The 25,008-nt window shown below is 42.9% G+C and overlaps 1 protein-coding gene across 16 annotated transcripts in view; it reads left to right on the top strand.

Moving 5' to 3' along the window:
* LOC113016157 (R3H domain-containing protein 1-like) overlaps positions 1-25,008 on the top strand; it is a 52,450-nt gene that overhangs the window by 14,351 nt on the left and 13,091 nt on the right. For 9 of the 16 annotated variants that reach the window (XR_013905195.1, XM_026158755.2, XM_026158760.2 and 6 more), the window contains exons 3-19: positions 914-1,106; positions 6,802-6,819; positions 7,392-7,481; positions 12,467-12,590; positions 13,671-13,749; positions 14,569-14,628; positions 14,884-15,024; positions 16,200-16,308; positions 16,507-16,602; positions 16,999-17,024; positions 17,343-17,396; positions 18,054-18,286; positions 21,068-21,337; positions 21,875-22,029; positions 22,518-22,649; positions 23,604-23,954; positions 24,168-24,300. Coding sequence is in view for 15 of the 16 variants with exons in the window: in XM_026158755.2 (XP_026014540.1) it covers positions 954-1,106; positions 6,802-6,819; positions 7,392-7,481; positions 12,467-12,590; positions 13,671-13,749; positions 14,569-14,628; positions 14,884-15,024; positions 16,200-16,308; positions 16,507-16,602; positions 16,999-17,024; positions 17,343-17,396; positions 18,054-18,286; positions 21,068-21,337; positions 21,875-22,029; positions 22,518-22,649; positions 23,604-23,954; positions 24,168-24,300 (2,224 nt within the window). In the remaining variant the exon portion in view is untranslated. The remainder of the gene's footprint in view (positions 1-913; positions 1,107-6,801; positions 6,820-7,391; positions 7,482-12,466; positions 12,591-13,670; positions 13,750-14,568; positions 14,629-14,883; positions 15,025-16,199; positions 16,309-16,506; positions 16,603-16,998; positions 17,025-17,342; positions 17,397-18,053; positions 18,287-21,067; positions 21,338-21,874; positions 22,030-22,517; positions 22,650-23,603; positions 23,955-24,167; positions 24,301-25,008) is intronic. The other 7 variants (XM_026158758.2, XM_080297308.1, XM_080297307.1 and 4 more) reach the window with 4 other exon arrangements.

Genomic DNA, 25,008 nt, shown 5'->3' with positions numbered 1-25,008 from the left:
TTTATTTATTACGACACAGAATATAGCTACTGCAACAAAGGAAATAATTTAATGTGCCACAATGCAGTACTAATACACTTATTACTTTTGTATACTCTTATATGCTGTTGTTATTTACCTTATGTTTTTTTAAATGTACACATTTTTCCATGGCGTTTAATAATAATGATAATAATGATGATGATAATGATAATTCTTTCATGTTTTATTTATAATTATTAAAATTGTGTGAACTTTTTGTCTTTCCCAGTCGGCGTAAAGATTGAGGAAGGTCTCTACAACTCCTGAATCTTAGTGTCATTGCATGCCATCACTAATTTAGTATGTAAACAGTTGATAATAATTCTAACACTTATCTTTCGAATGAAAATTTAAATGAACATAGCATGATGAAAAGTGAGAGAGAATATGTCTGTAAAGGTGTTGGCATTAGTTTTTTGCCACGTCAGCTCTCTTGACCAGAATTTGCAGTTAATAAAATTTTTTTAAAAAATCAACAAAAGACACCATTGCAAAGGTAAAAAAGTTGTTGGTTTAACAAAATGTAAAGTACCTCTAGATTTAGCCATGCTATGTTAGCTCTCCTGCTAGCAAATGGTACTCTGTTACTGACACATTATATTGAACAACACACACAGTTAACATAATTGAATAGATCAGACAATTGTCACTACGCCCAATTTACCTTTTTGTGTCTGAATCAGCCACTACTGTTGTTGTTTTTAAAGAGCTGATATAATAAAAAAATATATAATAAAATTCTGTATAATCTGTGTTTCAAATTTAATAAAAATACTTTGAAATGATGGCGTCTAGCTTCTTGTTATTTGGAACTTACCCTTCAAGCATAATCATCCGAACTTCTTTCTCTCCCAAAGATGCTAGCTCTCATCGACACATTCCTGTCTTTCAGGTCCTCTGTATTTGCCAGCATCTCCCTGTAAGACTTTGCAATGAGAATGTCTGATAACGTCGACACTGAAACAATGAAGGTTTCCGAAGCCGCCGAACCCGCGTCATCTGCAAAAGACGCCAAGACTGAGGTGTCTGACCAGAGCCAGAACAGCAGAGATGAACATGGTTGCAACAATAAAAAGGACATACAGGTAAAGAATGCTGATTTATGTTCAACCTTAAAACGTGTCAGTAACAATTCTTCCATATCTGTGTGACTGTAACATTTAATTTTAGAATTATGGACTGCACAGCGATAGAAACACTGTTTTGGTACACCGGGTGTTTCTGTGAAAGTGCTGTAATGAAATGTAAAGAAGTGCTTCCATGTGCAAACACAGTGCAGAGCAGATACCTGAGTAGATTATCTTGTCAGTAGCATTATATCCTCATCGCGTACGACTCTGGATACTGTGACTACAAAAAGAAAGCAGCAAAAGTTTGTTACTAATAGCAGGGAGTCAAACATTCAGCACTACAACCAGACTGACAAAGAATCAGAGCCTTCATGAGTTTCTTCACAAATAAAACATTTATAAGTGTTATAACTAACTATCTGAAGTAATTTCTTCCTTTAGATCCTCAACATGTCTGTTAGACCCCATTCCTACGACAGTGTTCAAAAATATTTACCATTAATAGATGTTACATTTTTAATACGATCGGTTTATCTTTATCAAAAAGGTTGCGTATGACAGGCTTTCAGGGTTGCACAGTTTTCTGTTTCAATGGTTTGAATTAAACTATTACTTAAAAATCTTTTACTTGATCCAGGTCTCTTAGTTATGGACTAATATCCAAAATCCTTTCATTTCAATTGTTCTTGAAAGAGTAGTTGTTAAAAGATTTCTGGATAATACAGAAATGGGACAGGTGGAGGTTAGAAATGACTTTCTTCTCACAGTGAGCTCATATCTGTGCTTCTCCCAATGGTTACAGTGTTTAACTACAGAGATTGGTATTAAAGGAAATGCACTGCAATAATTGGAATCATAGATAGATGTGTGCTAACATGAAAGTTAGCCAGGGTTCCACAGGGCTCTGTGCTGGTACCACTGCTTTATACGTTATACTCTTCTCAGAACAGAAAAGTTGGAAACAGATACTTAACTCTGGATCATGGCATTAACTTAGCATCCAAAAGACTTTGAGAAATCTTGGGAGGCATTTTTGATCGTGTCCTTCAATGCAGATGTTAAACAAATATGAATCGTTGCTGAATATCTCTAACATGTAAAAACATACTTTCTAGGGCTGATGCTGAAAAACTAGCTCATGTTTTCATTACTTAGGCTGGAGTACAGTGGTCCATTATTATCAGGTTGTACTTGCTTGTAGAGGTCTCCTCCAGAATACTATAGGATCTTTACCTTACGAGATAAAGTGCCTTGAAGCATTGTATAAATAAAGTTGAATTGAATGAGCACTAATGTGAAATGAAGTGTCAGTTTCACAGTGTTTTGGTAGACTGGAGCCTCAATAAGCTGAGGACACTTACCTGACAACTTCAGCAAAGTCTGTCATTTCTTTTCCACACCTCATTTCCATGAAAATTCAGTAGCAGTCAACGTCGAACACCAACTGCCCTGGGCATCTTCTGTCACCTGCGGCACTCCCAGCCGTTTCAGCGAGGAAATATTATTTCTGAAATGTATAATCGGCGCAGACAGAAATAATAATGCAGGGTTCAACTCTGCCTCAGCAGCACTGAGGTCAGTCATAGTGAGACTCTTCACTGCTGTCTACCTGGCTGCTGAGAATTGTTAAAGTTGTTAAGAAGTCACGGATCTTCCACAGGAGACATTAAACTGGTTATCTACTGAGGCTTCAGGAGAGCTGAGAACACTTTGACATAAACTGCTAATTAATAAGGTCTTTGTCATTGCAACATTGTGCTTTGGGGGTGCAAAAAAATTAGCATTTGTTAATTTAGAGCAAAAACTGGCTCTGACAGGTTTTCCTCACAGAGGAATGCACACTAAAATCTAAATGGTGAAACTGTGAAATCTCTTCTTGTGTGGTCAAAGAAGCAAAATCCAGGAAAGACGAAGGATTGTCTCTTTGGCTGCTGCCTAAAAATAGGATTCAGGCCAATCTGGCCTTGTGGTTGGAGGAGGGGAGCGCGAGGGAGTCAGGCAGGCAGATAATCGGGGCTCAAATCCAGGCTTATCTTCCAACTTCCTGCGCCTATGTTACCCTGAGGAACAGAATGACACCAGCATGGGGGAAGCAGCATGGGAGAGAGGAGGAGATACAGGAGGAAGAGGGAGGGAGAGACGTGTGGAGAGGTTGTAAGAAGGAAGGATTAGGGAGAGGAAGAAGGTGGAAGAACACGAGAGACACGGTGTTGGAGAATGAAGGAAAGAAAGGAGAGCAGAGGCGAGACAAGAAAGTAGCAAGAAGATGAAAGTAGAGGGACGATTTCTCCTCCTTAAATTATTTTAATCCACCACAACAAAGAAAGAATTTCAGCTATCAGCTCAAAAACCCCAAAATATATTTAGCCAAAGTATTGACTATGTTTGAAACTAGAAGGCAGCTTTTGAAGCCCAAAATGCTCTTTTTGGATTAAAAAGTTGACTTCATAAGCAGTAAATTGGTCCAATTGTACAATCCAGTTCATCCACTCATATATTTTGCTGCTGTAGCATTGTGTGGTCTGGTATGACCATTAGCTGAGTGACTCTGCTTCATGTCACCTCTACAAATGTAGGCTACTTGCGATTGTGCTGCTTTTTCTGTTTTGTGTGTTATTTTCTTTTTTGCCTTTTCCTCTCCCTGATGTAGTGATTTTATGGTTACTGGAATGCCGGGATATGCTGACGGCACTGACACAGCCGACCTTTCCGCTTGTAATTTCCAGCGGTGGAGGAGGTGAAGCTAATTCCGCTGCTCTGTGTAAGGGCATCGGTTAAATGCCTGAAATGTTCATTGTGAGAGGAACGGGTGGGGGAAGAAATGAGGGAGAGGACAGCGGTACCTTAAACGAGGCGAGGCGGGGGTGGGTATGGCGGCATCGGGGGGCAGGAATGCGTTCCGACAGAGGTAAAAGAGGGTGACTTTGCCACCATCTGCCTCCAGCTCTCCAGCTCTGTCCTCTGCGGCAGGACAGGTGGCTGGTGGCCGCCCTACTTCTGCTGACTTCAGCCCTTTCCCTCTCTCCCCCCGCTTTCCCTTTCCTTTATCTCCTGGCGGCATTGTTCATTCCCCACCGGCCCCACACCGCTCAATTAGCCGGTGAAGCGGTGCGCTCACGGTCCCTGACCACCCTCCACCCCCGCTACCCTCTCCTCCACATCCATATTACCTGATATAGAAAAGGGGCACGGCAGGTCACAGGCGTTGGAAATAGGCAAACAGCGGCCCTCGAGCTCAGTGAGGGAGGGGATAGGTTGTCCTTTTGATTTTTAGAGGACAGGTGGGAAGGACAGCGTTAGTGTGTGTGTGTGTGTGTGTTGGGATTAGGAAACAGAGGACTGGGCTCTGTTACAATTTACACTGAAATGGCTCCTGCCAGGTCTCCCCCTCCCTACCTTTTCCCTCCTCCGCTCTTCCCTTTACGTGCTACTGAGAGACCTTCTGTTTACACACACACACACACACACACACACACACACACACACACACACACACACACACAGAGCCACCAGTGCGTGAAGCGCAGAGGCACCGAGCTGTCTCACACACTAGTAGGCGGGCGGCCTCTCTCTGCTTTCTGCACCTTACATCCAGCGCCTGCTTTCACGTGACAGCTAAATGGAGCAACGAACAAAACTGACCCGAATCCCTCACAGCCAAATGTCTGGCTTTTGTTTTCTGCGGCATCTTGCTAAGAGAGAGTGTGTGTGTGTGTGTGTGTGTGTGTGTGTGTGTGTGTGTGTGTGTGTGTGTGTGTGAAAGGAAGGGGTCCTGCAGTGCAGCCACTTTGGTAGCATATGCTATCCAGAAATTAATTCATTGCTCCCAGTAAATGATTATCTATCCATTATTTATCCAGAGAAAGTCTGTGATTTGGCCAAGGGTTGAGCAGACACTTTAACAATAATGAACACACAATAGTGCAGAATTTGGAGATAACGTATCAAGGTCAGAACTTCAGTGCAGTCACTAAGCTGATGCAGATTCTCACAGATGTTAGTCAGATGGTCTACAATCTACAGAAAGACTGAAATGGTCACATTTCAGTCTTTCTGTAGATTGTTCCAGCAAAAAGGAAAAATGAACCAGTCCAAGGACAGAGTGAGTGTTTCCCTTAGCATCACATCATATTTGTGATATAGCAAGGCAAACAATATAACGAGTATGGGTACATATTTAAATGTTTTTATTGATTAACTCATTCACTGCCAGCCATTGGCAGTGAATGAGTTAAACCCATTGACTCATTCACTGCAATTGACGGCTATAGACGTCAATGGTAGTGAATGAGTTAATAAAAAAAAATAAAAAAAAAGCCAAAACCTATATTTTGTCACTGAATTTGGCTGCAAGGCTGCTGCTTTTGCCGTATGCTCTTCTCTGGACAGACTTCAGCTTCATCAGCTTGGACGTTCTTCAGCCTTGGTGGTTGGCTAGCCTGGTTTCTGCTTAGATTGGCCCTTAAGCTCGTGTTGGAACGAGGACCACCATCGCCAGCTGCTCTTCAAGTTGTAGTCTGTCTAATTGTGAGAAGAGAGACTGGAAAAAGCTGATTGACATCGAGACCAGCAACAATTACAGCCTGGACTATAAAGACTATCACTAATTCTAGACTGTAAAGACTGGAGCTAGCTGGTTTGCAACAACTGAAGTTTCACCATAAGACGGGAATAGTTTGAAAAGTAGATTGATTTTGTTTAGTTCATCCACGATAACAATGCAATCAGCAGCCTCAAACAAAAATAAACTTGGATGGTTATGAATATACCCAGGCCACCCAAGTGAGGGTATGTGCGAGAACCACTGAGATTTATCTTTATGAGCCAATCAGTGAGAGAAACTCGAACCATGTAGACGCCCACTGAGCAGCAGCATACAAAGAACAGGGGTATATCCCCTTTCTGTAACCACTCAATATCCAGCTACTTTAGGTGTTTCCTAATGAGCAGATCACTCTAATCCAATAAAGGTTAAAGAAAAAAGTTGCCTGAGGGATGAAATGGGATTTACTCCTTTAAAAAAAAGAAGCAAATTTCATCTTAAACATGAGGTTTTCAGTGAGCATTTTAAACGACACGCTCTGGTCAGTTATCACGCCTAAATATATTATGACCATCTCGACTTCAGCCCCTAGCGCAGTTTCAGAAAGATTAGATGCTGTTTGAGAGCAGCATATACTTGTATTTTCTTGCATTTAACACCAGCTTAAGTTCAGTCAAATGAGACCGAACAGCATCAAAGACTGCGTGCAGTAATTCAGGGGTTCATATAGCAGATGATGATGATGGGATACAGCATTAGATAAAACGACCACACATGCTGTATAAATGGAGTGCTAATATAAAAACGGTGATTGCTTAACTTGAGATTTTCATTTAATATCTTTTATTTTCGCAGACTGGTGTCAGCACATTTTGTTCTGTGCTCTTTAAGTTTTTTTTTTTTTTTCTTCAGCCTGCGAACAGACATTAAAAAGACATCATAGAAACTGAAACCTATGAATTGTTTGGAGTTGCTCAAGCTCTAGAAGTGCACCCATGCACAAAATGTAGGCCACTCATATTTAATTCAAATATCATTTGTTACTTTCTTTCCCCCCCAAAAAAAGTCTTCCCCCTCCCTTTTTTTTTTTTTTTTTTTTCCCAAGCATCTGTGGTTTGTTTGATTTCATTTTCCTTTCCCTGCACCCCCTCCCCTACCTGTGGACAGCCTGTGAAGTACTCTAAGGTACGGTACTCTCGACATGCATGTTGCGCACGGATGCTCCGACCTGTCTCGTGCACTTGACTTGCGTTGTTTGCTTGGATTGAGATGGAAGTTGTACCCGTGTTACCTGTCACGCAGATGTCTGAAATGACTTTGCTGCAATGTGTTGAGATGCCGTCACATGACTGATAGCAGAGGCTGTGATGTGAATTATGAATGAGAATACGGCTAGTTTGGACGTTTCTTTTGTGCTTGCTGCATTGATGTTTCCTGTAGAAAAATGTGAGAAAGCTTGAGGTTTTTTTTTTTCCCTTTTGTTTTTTTTTAAACTTAAGTTCCCTCTGATCAGGTTATTCGAGAAGTTATAAGAAGCTACAATCTTAGCAATGAAAAGCTTAGTCACTCGGGGAAAACTTGTGTCTGCTGAAATGTGAATTATTGGATCTGTGTGACATGCTCGTAAGAATTGATTGTGCTCGCTGGCTGTTTCACTTTGGCTTGTCACTGTGATGTGTGATGAAATTGACACAGGTATGTATGTGCATGGATTTAACTGTGCCCACCTACTTGCACCCCTCTCCTTACCCCCTTAGTCCAACACCAGGCTAAAGCTCGTGCGGAGCCTGGCGGTGTGTGAAGAGTCGTTTCCTTGCCCTATTCCTGAGCCTTCAGCAGCACCCCAGGTAAAGACCTCCATGAAACCAGCGTCGCACATTAGAGGCGTGCCAGTTTGGACCATATATTGTGGCACTACCTGAGTAGTATCACGAACAGTTTGTTCATTTTTATTGTAATTGTAGCTGTTTTTAGATGGCGTTTTTCCATGATGAGGTCAAATGAAAACACAAGGGTCTCACATGCCCACCCTAGTGCTAACACACTAAGCTAATATTAGCAAGTCAACCTACTTGGTAACAACTAATGGTTCTGCTGACCGTCGTGTCAGAAGGAATTTTGCTTTAATGCTAAATAAGAAACAACGAAGCTGTGCTTTTGCAGAGATGCTAGTCTGTCTCCTCAACTTTGTTTCACGGGCGCATGTGTGTTAGTGAGCCTTTTATAACTGACTGAATGAGTTACAACTAAAGAAAAATGGTTAAAAAGAGGCAGGCGAATTAGTTCATACCATTTTAGCCGTTTAGCTGATATCCGTCCACTTAGGTTCACTAATTGCAGCAGGCTAAACCATTTATAGCTGTATGTGAACGAGATTCTCCCACTGCTGCAGCTTATGCTCTTTATCTTCACGCTGATAATGGGAAATAAACTCGCCAGCATGCGAGTGCCTCGTTCTTTCACTGGCGTGTGTGTGTGCGTGCGTGCGTGCGTGCGTGTGTGTGTGCCTGTGCGTGTAAATGGAAGGTGGATAGCGCTACATTAACCCCGGGCCCCTGCAGCAATGGTATCTGTTATCCACAACAGAGCGATCGGATTATGAAGAAAATCACCCAACTCTGTGCTTCAGGATTGTACGCACACATTTATCCGCGCAGGCTGGTTTCATCCCTGTCAGCTGTATTTGGTGTAGTAAGTGTGAGACAGTTCATTGCCTTTACACTTAGATTTAGGAGCTTGCATATAGCTGTTGCCCTGTAGAACTGTAGTTGATCAGATCATCATTCTCACCTAGCAAAGGTCTGTTGACCCGGTAAGTTTAAAAATAAGGCCGTCAACTTCCTGTCCTGTCCTGGCACTCGGATCTCTTTTCTGTTGCAAAGTTGTGGCGGCAGTCTTGCCAATTTAGACCTTGTAACATTTACTCATCGCTCTGAGGTCAGCACGAGTCTGATTTTATGTTTTTACATTAACATAAAGGCATTCACAAGATTGCAGCGTGTATGGAGCCCACACACAGTGCTTCAACAAACTCCTCTCATTAGTTTTCCTCATTCAGTTAAACTACACTTTAGAAATTTCATTACGCTGAAGTCTTCACCATGACTTAAAGAGGCTGTTACAGATCAGATTAACAGGGTTCACTAGTAGTGAAAATAATGCTGGTTTTGACAGAGCTTTAAGAGCTCAGGTTAGCTTGTTGCTTTCAGCTGTTTCTGGAAGTCTTTCTTCAGAGCAAAGAGAGTTGAACACATTCCTGACACATGGAGGTAACTTCATTAATAACTCCTAACTTGATTCTTAAGATAACCTTTATTAGTCCCACACGTGGGAAATTTGTTTTGTCACAGCAGGAAGTGGACAGTGCAAAAGTTATGAGGCAAAAATTAGAATACAATAAGAATAAATACAGTACACAACTGTACAGAATAGAATAAAATACTATATACAGTAGAATAAAATAAAATAAATATACAATAAGATAAAAATAGAATACAAATACTATATACAACTGAGTAAAAATACAACGATGACAGAAAGGATTATTGCACTTAGTATTATTGCATATGTATGGATGTGTGTGCTTGATCAGTTAAAGTCTTTATTATGGAGTCTGACAGCAGTGGGGAGGAAAGACCTGCGAAATCTCTCCGTCCCACACCGTGGGTGCCGCAGTCTCCCACTGAAGGAGCTGCTCAGTGCTGTCACAGTCTGCTGCATGGGTCTTGATCCTTTTTGATTTATTCATTGATCTGTTGACATAAAAGCAACTTTGTCATTGCATATTGTCATTTAATGTCTATGGCAGTGGTGTCCAAACCCAGGCCTCAAGGGCCGGTGTCCTGCAGGTTTTAGATGTGTCCTTGAGCCATCGCAGATTATTTAAATGGCTCAATGACCTCCTCAACATGTCTTGAAGTTCTCCAAAGGCCTGGTAATGAACTAATCATTTCATTCAGGTGTGTAGAACCAGGGTGAGCTCTAAAACCTGCAGGACACCAGACCTCGAGGCCTGGAGTTGGCCAAGCCTGGTCTATGGTCTTTGGTTGCCGCACCACAGCTAGTTGCTTCCTCTGTGGCCCTTTAGGGGTGAGGTGGATTGATTATACTTCCTGTTATTTTCTGTAACAGGTGGATACTGGATGCTAGTAAACATAAAGCAGGTTTCACAGAAGTCTGTGTTCACCATTCTTCAGGCTGCGTAAATGCTCGAGTTCAGACAGTTTTCGCTGTTGTCAGCTCTGCGTGATGTCATGGAAAGTGGTCAACCCTAATATGGTCATCTCAGACAGCTCTGCGTGTGAATCACAAAAAAGAACAGGATGAAAACTGAGGGCTTGCACCAAGGCCCTGTTGTAAGGATTAGGAATAAGTACATTATTTTGAACTGTTTGTCCTGTAAACTTATTCTAGTACAGTCCAGTGGTAAAAATACAGTGGTAAATAGCGTAAACAAATAGCATAATAGGCCCTGTTTAAACTTAAAAAGCAACAAATTGTTTTGAAATATTTTTAGTTTGAGATAAATTTAAGAGAGAAGTTCACCAATCTTGGTTTTATTGATATCCAAAGAGATAATTGGGATAACTTTCCCACATGTAAGCTATAAATCATAGTATATCTAGAGCCTCATATGAAGATATATAAAGTTTAATTCTAGCATAAGTTATAATTGTAAGCATACTCTGTTAATAAAGAGCAAAGTGCTCTCTTTAAAGACTGTAAGTCACTGTGAATTCATGTTTCATCAAGCCCAGTTTAATGTAGTCTGATGCCTCAGCCCAGCTTGTTAAGCTACAGGGCCACTTGCCTTGAAAGTGCTGACCTGGGATCAGTTCTTCATTTCAGCCCATTACAATTGAGTAGATGGACCTCTGATGCTTGATTAGCGGCCTTCATCTGACAGCTGTGATTAAATACCTGGCTGCAGCCGTCTGATGAAAACATCACATCATCAAAACAGAAAGCGCGGAGCTCCAGCAGCGAGCCAGCTGCTGCTTTGCTAAATCGACGCTTCTTTTGCGCCATATCTCCGGGCAAAAGCCCCCTCCCGTCAAACTTTACCCATTACATGCCGCTCTGCACAGCTCCTGGCAGACACACGCTCACGCACATTTACACACAGGTGTATCTGTTCCAGGCATTTCAGCCAGTCAGCACCGAGCTCCATAACCAGAGGGCGGTGTTATTCCCACAACGGTCTCGCATCGTCTGCACTCACACGATGTCCTGTATTACTGTCATCAATCATGTCGAGGAAATTACAATTTCCACACGTCAGCTACAGAGAGCTGTGGCACGCTCTAATTGAATACTCCTGATATTTCCCCTGCTCCCGTTATTGCCCCCGGAGTCGAGACTCCTTCTGCGACAAACTAACCTAGAGGGGTGAGGTAATGCAATAAGGAGAGAAAGAAGGGGGGAAAACACATTAGTATGAGTGCTGATTCTCAATCAAACTCTTATGATCATCCAATCCAAGCGTGTCCCATTGTTCACAGTTTCAAATTACTGTCTCTACTGTCAGGTAGTAACAAAGGCCCGTGTGGATCTGTGGACAGTCCAAGACGTCGCTGCTTTCTGTAGGAAAAACAAAAATCTACGTCTGCCCTTACATTGTTGGCCCGCTTGTCAGCTCCAATCAATGGCCAATATTTGGGGGTGGGTGGGTGGGGGGGCTCTGAATGCACTTTTTTTTTTCAGGTTTTTTTTGTCTCCGAGTGACAGCATGTTCATTATATATTCACAAGACCATCATTTTCACGCTGTTTTCCCTTTATCTCGAGGTAAATGGATGTCAGGAAACAAATGAGGCAGCTCGCAACAGCTGCACATCAACCAGGCGGCTTCCATGTGATGCCGAGGGTGGCATTAAGCAGCAAACATCAGCGCTTCTCACCGGGAGGGGGGAAAAATGTTTTTGCTTTGACAAACCCACCCAGACGAACACACACAGACACGCGCTTGAACTTGCTGTCACTTCCACAGCACACAATCCTAGACTCATTTTCGCTTTTTCCCCAGTCTCGCTCAGGCAATTAGTCAGCCACGTTTCTCATTAGCATATTACACTTTCACATACATTCGGAGCGTCTTAAAACGAAGGCGAACGCGGCGTCTCATTATCTTGCTCCGCAGCTGTTACGGGGATCAAACTTGTGACCTTTCTCGGTTATGAGCTGCTCTCCCAACGCTAGGTCACCCCTCGCTCGCTCTCGTTCATTCATCTCGCTCTCACAGATTCTCTGATGTTAGCTTTCCACAGTTGTGTGTAATCCACTTACAGAGCGCTGGCAGTTCTTCTCCACTGTTCAACTTCCCTTTCAGCCTTGCCTGAAAAGCAAATCAGATACTGCTCTGAATGTGTGTGTGGTGGAGAAGAGTACGACTGAGGTAAACCAAGCCCATGTTAAATAGATTTAAATTAAATAAAAATCCACACAGTCATTTTAAAGAATTCTTCCAGTTGGAGGGGGATTATAGCTAAAACCTCTTTCTGCTGGATCGTAAGGAAGGAAATGCTGCCTTGTTTAATTTCAGGCTCCAGCTCAAGTTCTGTTCAGGTGGTTTAAGAAAAACAAGCTAATCTGTCTCTTAGTTATTTGAAACACCTTTACTTCCAAGTAAACAGGTTTCCATTACAGTGGTCGTCCTATTCTGTAATTAACCCAGAATTAAATGCTTGTGTTTGACGTCCTTTTCTAGATTAAGGTCTCATGTCTGCTCACGGTCACATCTAGCATTTGCGGGGCATTCAGTTTTCCCATTTCTTTTTCCTTGCAAACCACCTGGTTTCACGCAGCTCCTCAGTTATATTTTCCTGTGTGAACAGGATGGGTTCCTACTCCAGCCCTTTGAAAAGGAAGAACGAGCTGCACAAGTCCAAGCCGAGAAAGAAGAAAACTACGACAAGGCGGACAAACCAGAGAAAACGCAGAAAAAAATGCTGTCGAGAGGTGAGAAATGTTTGTTTTTGCCGTTTTGGAAACGAATATCTACGCTCCAGTTACACTTCAAAATGAAGACCTGTCACCGTTTCCATCAACGCTTTAGCTTTTCTTTATATCCTAAACACCTGAGGCCTCGTTTATAAACATTGCTCCAAAAATGTGAGTTTATATATAGAAACAAACTAAAGAAAACACATACATGTGAAGACGAGCCGTGACAGCACTGTGGTGAGAGTGTCATTGGCAAACTATTGAAATGAAGCCAAATGCGTTAATGATACTTATCACACAATCCGTGTCACTCAGCCAAATTACATTCTTGTAATAATTATATCCTTTACCATGTCACCAGGAATATCCAATCCTCCACCTTTCTTTTTTCTGGCTCTGTGTCCTCCAGTTTGTCCAAAAGCACTTCTCCATTTTAAATGATATCTCATTATAGGCCAATAATTGGCGTGATTCAGTTAATTGCGACAAGCTCAAGGTGTGAAGCAATTATATGGATTCCCACAGGCGCATAAAGGTGTCTGCTTCCCTCTGTGGAGCGACACCACTGATGAGGCAGCCTCCAATTATAGAAACCAGACACCCACTAAGGGGATTGGGCTCCAGCGTCCCCCTCGACTCCCACTCACGAGTCTAATTCTTTTGTTGGTGCACAGGAACATGTTTTTCATTGTCAACTTTGTTACCCGACCACTTCTTCATTTCTTAAATGCTGGCAGTGCTCACAGCTTCATACAAGCTGGCAGCAGATCCCCCCCTCCCCCCTCCTAAATATCAGTCCCACTAATAACCAATCAAACGGCATCACGTTGAACGATGTCACCCTCAGTGATGGTTTCCTGTGTCAGGCGTGCAGTTTGGCTTTTTAGGTTTTCCCACACGAATAGGTGACTAATTTGCATATTAATATTACAAATTTCTTTAACTGTCATTAATTTGGATAGTTGACAGAGTGCATCATTTTAAGTATCTTATTATTCATTGCAAGAAAATTACACTCTGGTAAAGTTAGTTTGGTTGGATTTGTTAGGCGTTAGCCTCGTTCAGTGAATCGGGGTGTGTGTCTCCTTTTATCAGATTCCAGTCAAGACTATACAGATTCAACTGGGATAGATCTCCATGAGTTCCTGGTCAACAAACTGAAGGGCAACCCCAGGTGAGTTTAGGATACGTTAAAAAGTTGATGTTAAATATTGAATGTCAGGGGCTCACAGACCAGTCATGGCAAAATGTAAAATCTGAAGTGTGATCCTTTCAGTGGTTTTATGTTACGTATGTTTTCACTTGCAGAGATATTATAATATTGGTAGCTTTGTCTGTGCTGGGGATTTCTATCTCGGCAGTGCTAAGTCCAAAATGGAGGAAGCCGTTGTAGCTGTTATTAGTTCGTGTGTCACGCTGACCCGTTTTATGTAACCTCCTCTGCTGCACAGAAGTCATGAGACATGATTCAGTGTTACAAATATACAAGGGTTCAGTAAACATGAGTTTCTGTAGAGTCCCATAACAAAATGTTCTGGAGGGAAAAGGCACAAGCAGGAAAAATAAACACAATCTTTAGAGAGCATTTATAAGTGATTTGCGTTAGCATGTACCTTGCTTGCTGAAACAACAGAACGGTGGTCTTTCAAAAGATCAGGAATTGTTTTCTTTTCAGCCACACTGACTGTTGTTCTCTAATTTAAGCAAAGATAGATCGCTGAAATAATTTTGCTCATTGATTTTGAACAAAACAAATGATTAGTTCATGTTTTACTAAACGAAGAGGAAAACTGATTCTGTGTTCTTGAATAATTAATACAGCCACTGTTTCCCTGCTAGCTACAGTGTTAGCATTTAGCTAACATTCTTAATGTCTACTTGACTACATCAATAAAATGTAAACATTGTGTAAAGACAGAGGGACAGAGGGATAACCTGAGAAATGGAAAGATATACTGACTTCTCAGACGGTCTTGTCTGTTTCATTTCCTAGGGATCGAATCATGCTGCTGAAGTTGGAACAGGACATCTTGGATTTCATCAGCAATAATGAGTAAGAAATGAATGAAAAGCACTTCCTGTCCTTACCAAACTCACCAGAGCACCTGGTTTTACTGAGTTAAACACATTTAACCAGAGATAGAGGGCTTTGAGTGTCCCCACAGTGACCTCTGAAGTGCAAAACAGCCCCAAAAATGACATCTATTCAGGATGCTGAATGCAGCTTTAATCCCCCCACTCATTGAACCTGGCGTTGGGACCTTTTGTGTTAATTGTAATGTTGTAATTTCTTTGTGTTTACCTGTAGAAGTCAAAAGAGAAAGTTCCCACCCATGACGCCCTACCACAGGATGCTGTTACATCGAGTGGCGGCCTACTTCGGCATGGATCACAACGTGGACCCCAGTGGGAAGTCGGTGGTGATCAACAAAACCACCAACACCAGAATGTGAGTGTCCTGGAGGTGTTTGCTATTTGAATTTAAGTTGTTAACTAGGGCTGGGCCATATCATACCGATCACGGTAATACCGGTATAATGTTGGGCAACGATAAGAAAATGAAATATCGCCATAGAATATGGGTAAAACGCGCACACGCAGTGCCTTTGTTTTCATACGCACATGGCGGCGACGCAGAATGAGAAGAGCGAAAGCGGATCGTTGAATGAAACGGATGAACCAGAATTGGTTTGTAAAAATGCTGCAACTTCAGTGGTGTGGAACTGGTTTGGCTTTCGTCCGTCAGATACACATCACAGTACTATTTTTGGTAGCGCATGCTAGCGAGCCGTCGTTATTACCGTGTTTTTTGGAAAATACGGCACACTTAAAATCAGTCCTTTGATTTTCTGAAAATCGGCAGTGCCCCTTATAATCCCGTGTGCCTTATGTATGAATTCTGGTTGTGTTTACTGACCTCGAAACGATTTTACGTACACGGCGCTCAAAAATCTGTCAGATGTCTTAGTACGACTTTGCTAAGCTACGAACCCGCACTGCTTGATGGATTGTCGGAGCATTACGGCTACCGTAGGCTGGAGCCTCGCGGAGTGATACGTACTGTGCTTCAACATAATATTACCGTGTTGTGTGTATATAACCTCTTTAAGTTTTGTAGATATTATACATGGTTATGCTGAGGATCTGTCGGCCAGTTTCCACTGGAAATGCCTTTTGGTTAAACTGTCAGCAAGGAATTTGCACTGTTAATGTTTTACATAACACATAAAAGTGTGTTATGTAAAACGAAGTGTTGTTTAAGTGAAAATACATTGATGGGTTTTGGTTTTTTTGCACTAATAAAGTTGTGGAGTTGTAAAGTATTTTCTCTGGTGTCAATTATATCGTCAGTTATATCGTTATCGCAAATTTTCAAATGTATATCACGATAAATGTTTTTGGTCATATCGCCCTGCTCTATTGGTAACTAAACGTTAGCGGGATCGCTCTTCTACAACATGTGATATTTCTGCAGGTTAATTGGTGGCGAATTTCTGCAGCCATAAGCTGTTTCAATCAGTCGAGAGATAAGTTGATTTGCCGCGCTGCTAACATATGTTGCTGTCAGCATCCGCCCGAAATTAAGCTGCCACTAAAACTCTTGCGAATTCCCCCCACCGACAGACCCGATCAGAAATTCTCCGAGCACATCAAGGATGACAGGGCGGACGATTTTCAGAAACGCTACATTCTCAAACGAGACAACTCCAGCTTTGATCGTGAAGACAGCACGGTAGGTGTTTTTTCTTTTTTTTCTTTTCTTTTTCTTTCCTCCACCAAGCTGTCACTTTCATTTCTGACATGTTGGTAAGAGTGGGACAATCTGGCGTCCCTGACATAGCTGTTAAAGAAGTGCGTGTGTGTGCGTGTGTGTGTGTGTGTGTGTGTGTGTGTGTGTGTGTGTGTGTGTGTGTGTGTGTGTCCTTGCCAGATTCGAATGCGTTTGAAAGCTGACAAGAGGAGCAAATCGATGGAGGAGAGGGAGGAGGAGTACCAGCGAGCCAGAGAAAGGATATTTGCACATGATGTGAGAGCTGTTTGTGTAGGCGGAGTGGGGCGGGGAGGGGTTGAGGGTGGGGGGGTGTGGTGGGGGCCATGTTGCACAAATCTTTGTGTCATTTCTATTCATGTGCAAATTCACTAGATTTCTTGCTAACAATTACCACGGCAGGATTTTTGAAATTATAGACGGAGGGGGGTGCACTCCGATTTTTCAAGGCCCTCCATCTTTGTGAAGAAGTCAGATTTATTGGTAGACATGCATGCTTTGGAGCCCACAGTGCAATGGCACGTTTTGTTAACACAGTTATTGACAAATTGTTCAATACTACAGAGAATTTTCATAAATATAAAACATCTTTCAGTAGAGATGAGTTGGCTTTTCTTCCACATTATTGACAGTAATTTCCCTCTTCACTCGCAGGGAGATCACTTCATACTGGATAGAAGGTAAGTAGTGAAATGGCATTAATCACATGATCGCTGACGTTCCGCCACATTTCATTAAATAGAAATATTCCCCCAAAAGCCGTGTCTGGCTAACGCGGATGATGAATTGTCAGGTAATTGGGCAAGGTAGGGCTGATTTCATCCTATAAAGGGGAACTGGAGCTCTTCAGAAAAGCCGCTACTTTAACAGAAGTTCAATCACTTTTATAGTATTCCTGTCAGAGCAGCAATTAGAGGCAGCCCTGCCACGTTTTAAAATGGTAGATGGCTCATTTTTGTCAGCGCCTGCTCTCTGAAATGCTTCTCTCCTCCCTTCAGTGCTCAGGATGAAGACGCATGCATGAGCACCCAACAGAGGCGGCAAATGTTCAGGTGGGTCCGCACACACAGACACGCACACACACACACCCATCCTCGCACACATACGTCTGAGCTCCTTCCAGAGAAAACCCTTTGAGTCGCTGTCTGTCTTAATCGGCTCGCTCAGGAACAGGACTGCTGATGTGAGGATTTGTTTTTGCTGCTGGAGAAAGCTCCTGTTTAACTGGATTTTCTGCCCAGACCTCCTCATGTGGGACAGCCTATTCACACCAACAAACGGCCAATTAAACCGCAAAAACATTTTTTTCCCCCCAAAATGAAAACACCAGATCTTTTCTTTTTTTTTTTTTCTTTCTTTAAGTGATCGTATATTTAGGAGTTTGTGCAGGTTGTTGTTAGGAGTAGACACAGGCTTGCTGGACTGCTCCGATATGTTGTTACAGTCTCCAGTCATCTTGTAACATGTCAAACACCAAAAATAGACTTTTTTTTTTTAAACTTTTCCAGCTGAAACAATAGTTGATCCTCAATCAGTCAACAAGAAAAATGATTGGGAATCATTTTTGACGGCTCATAAACCATTTTGGGGCAATTTCCAGTATGTAAGGGTGAAAAAAAAAAGCCCTTTAAGTACAAGCGTCCTAATCACAGACGTAGAAATAAATGATGATAACATATTTTGAAAATGTATGCTTTCTTGCCTTTCAGGTTACGGGCCGGCCAGTCTGGCGCCAGCCGGCAGAGCAGCTCGGAGACAGAAGCGCTGCCGCGACACGGCGAGCCCCGGCCTTGGAGCAGCACCGACAGCTCGGACAGCTCCAACCGACTTGCCCCGCGGCCCGCCATCACCAAGGCCAGCAGCTTCAGCGGCATTTCCCCCGTCCTCGTCAGAGGGGATAGCACAGCCAGCAGCAAGAGCACCGGGAGGCTCTCGAAAACAGGCAAGAGGCAGCCGAGCAGCACGGTGTTCAGATGATGTCCAGTACTGATAGACACTGTGGACACAGATATTTCCTAACAGTGGTGTGTTCACAGTATGGTGTTCACACCATTAATTATTTCTTACAATTTGGGCAGTTACCACCACTGATATTAAGAAATCATCCTTAAAAAAATAGTTTCAGCTATTCTTAACCTGTTAGTGCAGAATTAGCTATAAATATACAGTACGAGTCGTAACAGCTGATATCAGCCGACATATTGGTGCAGACCGTCCTCACTTGGTTTGAAATGGAACGACGGTGCAGTCTGAACGTAAAACGCTTGAATGAAGTGCAGCTCTCATTATTCTGTTATCGACAGACTGTTAATGAACTGATTTTTGAGGAGGGACATTCAATCAGATGTAGATTTTTATGTGATTGATGGCTTTTGTTCTAAATGAAACTAATGGGGGATTTGTCTCATTAGCGAGCGAGCATCTAATTTATTCATGCAGTCGTGCAGACGAAGGAGAGGAAACTCTGTCACAGCATGAGGAGGAAGGATTCACTAATTAGATGGTAAATGAGAAACAGAAATAAGAAAGTAGCAGAAGAGCTTCAAGCAAAATGCTCGCTTTTTTTGGGTGGGGGGGGGAACCTGAGCTCTCATCAGAAGGAATGTTTGTCGTCCCGCCGCGGTCGATAAAAGTCTGCGGGGCGAGCGCAGCCGGACAGCTGTCAAAACTAATTACCGCACATCAACCTGGTGATGGAGGAGGTTCTTTAAATGTGGTGCAGCAGCAGTGGAAAAGCGAACAGTGAGGAGTTACTGCATAATGTATAAGTGTAAGCACAGGGAAGTGTCAGTGCCGTGTCACCGAGATGAAGTTCAGGCTGCTCCTCAACCGCAAGTGCTTACTCCACAGTACGATCCATTTGTAACCCGATTGGCTGCGATGAGATGTTCTGCATTACAGGCTTGTCTTCTTTATCTCAGTAACAAGCAGCAGTCCTTGGGCGACCTCTGCTCTCCATTTTGTTCTTGCTTCTTTTCCCCCCAGTTTTCCTTAAATCGTGTGATTTTTCACAGTCGAGGAGACATTTTCGCCTGTGCTGCCTTTCTCTTCTGCCTTTGTCTTTCACTCTCAAATAAGCTTTCACTGCCACAGATCACCTGAAAAAAGGAGCTTTAGTATTGTTGAAGCTAAAAAAAATTTTTGGGGGGTTTTCAGCTTTTCTGACTGAGTTATGACAGAATTATCCGTTTCTTACTCGCAATCACGAACACAACTTATTATTTATGATGTGTTTTCTGAATCCAGTGGTGGAAAACATCCACGGAAACAAATGTGAGGTCATTTGCTTTTTCTACTCTGCTGAAAATCTATATTTATATGTTTGCGGGTTAGACGTTTACGTAGAAACCATGTGAACAGCTTGTGAAGGATGATCTGTTGTTCTACATTAGGTTACAGAATATGTTTGATCTTTACAGCCGCATTAACTCTGCACCATGGCCTGAAATGTTGTTGCAACAGCACAGACTTGAGCCACTGTGACAGGTGTATTTGGTGGTAATATGCTACACAAACACAAAGATATAATGACACTGAAAGAAATGTAAGGTGCTGTCATCGCTCATTATGCTAATGCAGTAACTAGTATTCTGCCACACATGCCATTTTTCCCATTTTCATAGCTCTGACAACATGTGTTCAGACTCAGTTGGTGCTCAAGTCAGAGTTGTTCAATATTTAACGGCCTCGAGCCCGACGTGATCAGTTCAGTTTGCCTCATGATGGCAGACACGGGTACAAACGGTAACGTCACCTGCTACTGCGTATGCTCTGCGGGGGATTCGGTGCAGGGAGGCCGTCTTCAGGTTTTTATGGCCGCGTTGGAGCGAAACTATATGAAACGACATCGGGCCGTGAAACTGCAGCAAAGGATGGCTAATAAGAGCCATCGTCTGGTAATTAAGCTGGCATTTTGGCAAGTGTCACACATTTCAGTGAGGTTTATAAAATGATTGGACAACAACGCTCAACTGTACTGGATGTTCAAGGTATTTCAGGTATAATCCACACGTCGCAAGGCTGGAAATGTTTACCCGCGTTTGCACAATCGAGCTTTGCAATAACAATCGATTTGCATGACAAATACAAATAAATGTGAGCATCAGCGATGATGGTTTGGTAATTTTGCGTTAATGGTGCATATCTGTGTAGTGTTATTGTTGTTACTTTAAAATGGATTAGGTCCCACCGTGTGTGTGTTTAAAGCACATAAAAATACCGCTTCTTTCGAAGCCTGTGATATTGTTATTTTGTTTCAAGCTCTTTAAATGTAAATTTAATCTTAACTACAGGCTATTCTTGCTCTCCTCCTTCCGCGAAAGTCCTCTAACAAGTTTTCTAATGGGAACAATATTAAACTCGGCCAGCTAAAATCCTAAACACCAGATTGGAGTGTCAGTCCCTCCTCCCTAAACCCCCTTCGCGCGCTCACCATTCTGCACAACATTCGTTAATTATACAGAGAGAGATCCATCACAGACGGTGCAGAGTTACCAGTTTCTCAATCAACAGTTGCCTCAAGAGACTGCAATGCAATGCTACCACAGGAGAGGTTGCATTAATGGCAAGAGGCATGACTGCGAATATCCTCCCGTGTTTCATTATCACCATAGGCTCTTCTCCTCCCACATGAATAACGAAAGCACAAAAGCGACAAGTTTGAGTCGCTGTGGGAAAATCTAGAGGCAGAGGATAATCACCCCTCTGTTCCGCTTCTCCTCAGGTTCAGAATCGTGCAGCAGCGTCGGTTCCTCGTCCAGCTCGCTGTCCCGCCCCCAGCTGCCTCTCCCAGTCTCAACCTCTTCCCGCTCCAACGTTCCCAGCGCACCTTTAATCCATCCTGCTGCTGACGCCAGAGGCGCCGGACACCCTGAGATGACCAAGAGCCTCCTGTCACAGCCGCCGCCAGCTACAGACGCAGCAAACTATTACCTGTTACCGCTGGAAGCCTCAGGGATACCACCTGGCAGCGTTCTGGTCAACCCACACACAGGTGGGTGATGCCAAGCCTCTGTATTCTTATTGGATAAAATCAGAAATGACTTTTTAAAAAGGATTCCTGTGTCTTCATAAGTGTGGTGATCCAGCCACAGTCTACTGCAAATTAAACGATCCAAAAATACGATCCCCCATCTTGTAATTTGCTGCTTTCCAAATGAAAATTCATAACTTTGGAACAGAATTACAGGTTGGCACGGGCTTGCACTCGGTTTGTCTGTCAAATTAGTAGTCAGACCAAAGCGTGCTGATCAAAATGCAGCGAACAGATGGGAGAAATCTGTAAATATGCATCACGGGCCCAACGCGCAGTTGTGTACTTTTTGGTCTCCGAACTGATCTTCAAACGCTGCCAAGGTCGTTATTTCCTGTTGACTCTCCCCTCATGGACCCGTCGGGGTGTGTCCTTCACTGTCATCATTCAAGTTTTTTGTTTTTTTTTTTATCCTCTTTGCATGAAGCTGAATTATTTGTGTGTGAGAAACGCTCGCATCACAGTGGTTTTCGGTCTCTTATGAATTAAATTTGACAGGCAAGCCTTTCATCCATCCTGATGGCAGCGCTGTAGTTTATAACCCAGCCAGCATTGCCCCAGCTGCTGGCAGGATCCAACAGCAGGGGAAACCCCCACAGCAGCCAGTTCCCGCCACAGTGCAGCAACAGCCAACCAATCACCTTCACTCCCAGGTCAGTGGGCGGTATTTTGTTTTTCAGGGATTTTTCTATCATTTAAACCAGTTTCCACGTTTTTCCTAACTGCTTCCTAACCTCGCTAACTCAGAGTGTAGAGATGGGGCTTCACTAAACCATGTCCTAAACTAACAAAACTAAACTTTAACAAACTGATTAAACAGAATATTTATTAGCATGTCCAGCTACATAGTATAGTTCTTATAAAAAGTCTGGCTAATTGCATGTTAGCACATTAACTATGTGTTAGCTACTTTACCCACGTTTGCGATAACTTTAGCATTCAGTGGAGTGTAGCACTATTTGAGCCTGAGCTAATATTGGCTTTGTGTGAGACTGAGCTAGTGTTAGCTTTCAGTAAATCCAACCTACAAAATATATTACAAATATGTGAAGGAACGCTAGTGAGCCCCACCAGTTTACTAACATCCTCCGTCCAATCTTGTCTCCTGTCCTTCTGTCCATTTCTTCCCTTCCCTCCTCAGCCGATCTGTCCTCCTCTCCAGCCGCCCTCTGAGCCTGTCCACAACCCAATGGTCTCTTCTTATCCTCTTCCTCCTCCTCCTCTTCCTCCTTCTCAGTTCCTGCCCGTCTGTCCTAACCAACAATACACTGTGGTACCGAACTTCCTTCTTCCATGTTATTATTCTTCCCCCGCTCCATCTCCTGTCAGACCTGGCTCATTAAGAGCTTATTTATAGGCTTCTTCTCTGAGCAGTTGGATTAGTTCATTAAAATCTGACACAAATGTCCAAAATGAAAAAAGAATCCACTCGTTTTGGGTTGTGCTAAAGAAGTCCTCTGAGCTCTCCTTAGACCCAGGTCTCCATACTGTATTGATGTGCCTTTTGTATCAGTAATATTGATTCAAATGTATTTATATTTTGGTAGTCTGTGAATTATCTTATTTCATAGAAATAATGAAATTATGTTAACATAACCTAATAAAAATCAAAGTAAAAAAAAAAAAAAGAAATAATGAAATTAGCAGATGGAGTTTTGCATCCTCATAGTTCACGTCTTGTCCTTTCTATGCATTACTTTAGAAAAGCAGATCTCAACACGCCTCCGAATAACTATTCTGCTAACTTATGTTGTGGAAAGGTGTATCTAAATCCAGCCGGAGCCATTTACACACATATATAGATCATGCATTCGCTTAACCTCATTTTTGACCTGGTTTTAGTGAAAGACATGCCTCTGTGACTAATTACGCCTGTGGAAAGTTCCATTAATATTTAATTCATCACCAGATGTTAGTGCTGCATAATCCATGCCTAAAAACACTATTTTTCCAACAACATGTCAGAGATGACCTGGGCTGCTGATACTCATGAGGAGTTGGGTCAGTTATATGAGCTATCTGCATTTAGTTAAAGTGAAAGTCGATATGAGATGTCTTTGATTTAACACTTGGATTAGAAACGCGCTGGTTGAGCTGTATATTGATCTAGATTATAAGCAGAATAAATGTGTTAAATTGTGTGACCTGGCTCTGAGAATCTACTGCTGTCTATTGTTGATTTTAATCTGTGCCGTATTAAAAGTGTTCCCCATAATTATCTCTGCAGCCTGACTCTCTCAACGCCCAGTTTAGCCACATGACTCTGGCGCAGCAGCCAGCCAATGACAGTGGCCCTTCAGCTCCTGACGGTCGCCACTATCCCTCTGTGTACCACCACCACCACCCCTCTGCTGTGGTGCTGCAGGGCACTCCTCCACAGCAGGTTGCTAGCTACATAGTGGCAGGGCCATCAGGAGGACACCCGGGGGTGCTGCAGGGTCAGCCCATCCCACTCCCAACCCCGGCCCAAAATCACACATATCCCAGCTCCGCCCTGGGTCATGCTGCTTTTCCCGGATCCGCCCTGAACCAGCCACTCCTGCAGCAGCACACCTACATCCAGCAGCCTGTCCAACAGGTACGGACTTCAGCTAACAGCTGCACAGCTAAAATCCCGCCGTCTTGTCCAGAGGCGTCTCAGAATGTGCTAATTTGTCATCATGAGTCACTCCTGCAGTGAAAACCAGCTTTATGACTAATCCTTCATTCCTCCTCCTGCTGTGAAGTCAATTCAAATGGGACCGCTGATGCGTCACGCGCTTGTTGAATTTGTGTTTTGCGTCTCTCGCAGATGTCCTCGTGTTACTGCTCTTCAACCCACCACCCACACTGTTCCAGCACGCAGCAGCAGCAGCACTACCGGCCGCCTGTCAGCACGCTGCCCTATAACTGCCCACAGAGCCAAAACCTGCCCCAGCAACAAGGTACTTACACGGTCATTTTAAAGAGCCGCTGCTACTGCTGACTTTGTGACTGTGGTGTTTTTGGCAACTAATGTACTAGCAGATTAAACGGGGTGAGGGTGGTGACTAACCGACTAATATAAAAACAATAATTTTATTAAACCCAGTTTCACATGTTAGGTGTCAAATATAAGGCCCGGGGTCTAGAATCAGCCCAGCCGAAGACGATCCAGCCCACTGGATGTCATTTTAAAGGAGGGTAATTTTTGGACTCACTTTCACACACTATTACGCTGTTATGTAATCGCTGTCACAAGATTACATTGAGTTTAAAGGGTTTTGAGCAATTTCTTAACACAGTGAACTAATCATCCACTTCAATACCTTTAATTTTGTTACTTTGAAAAAAATATGACTTGATTTTTTTCACTTTGTTTTTTTTTCCTGTTTCTTTTTAGCGGCGAAAAACATTTTTCTGTCCTTATTATCTTTGACACGCACTGATGTGCTCACAGCCACACGTGGCTCCGTTATAAATTGTCTTCTTTGATTGATAATAAATTCAGATTAAAGTTGCACACTGGGATACCAAACGCCAGCAGTTCCCTCTACTTTTACCTCTACTCTTCTGTGCTGAACCGACAGTACTAATTAGCACAGCTTTGAAAGCGTCGCACAGTGGATCTGAAGGAAATCAAAGGGTGTTTTAATGAATAAGATCCACAGTTT

The sequence above is a fragment of the Astatotilapia calliptera genome, chromosome 23 (assembly GCF_964374335.1).
Source record: "Astatotilapia calliptera chromosome 23, fAstCal68.1, whole genome shotgun sequence".
NCBI classification, from domain to species: domain Eukaryota; kingdom Metazoa; phylum Chordata; class Actinopteri; order Cichliformes; family Cichlidae; genus Astatotilapia; species Astatotilapia calliptera.
The sequence above is the reverse complement of the archived record's forward strand: the minus strand, read 5'-3'. Positions and strand labels throughout refer to the sequence as shown.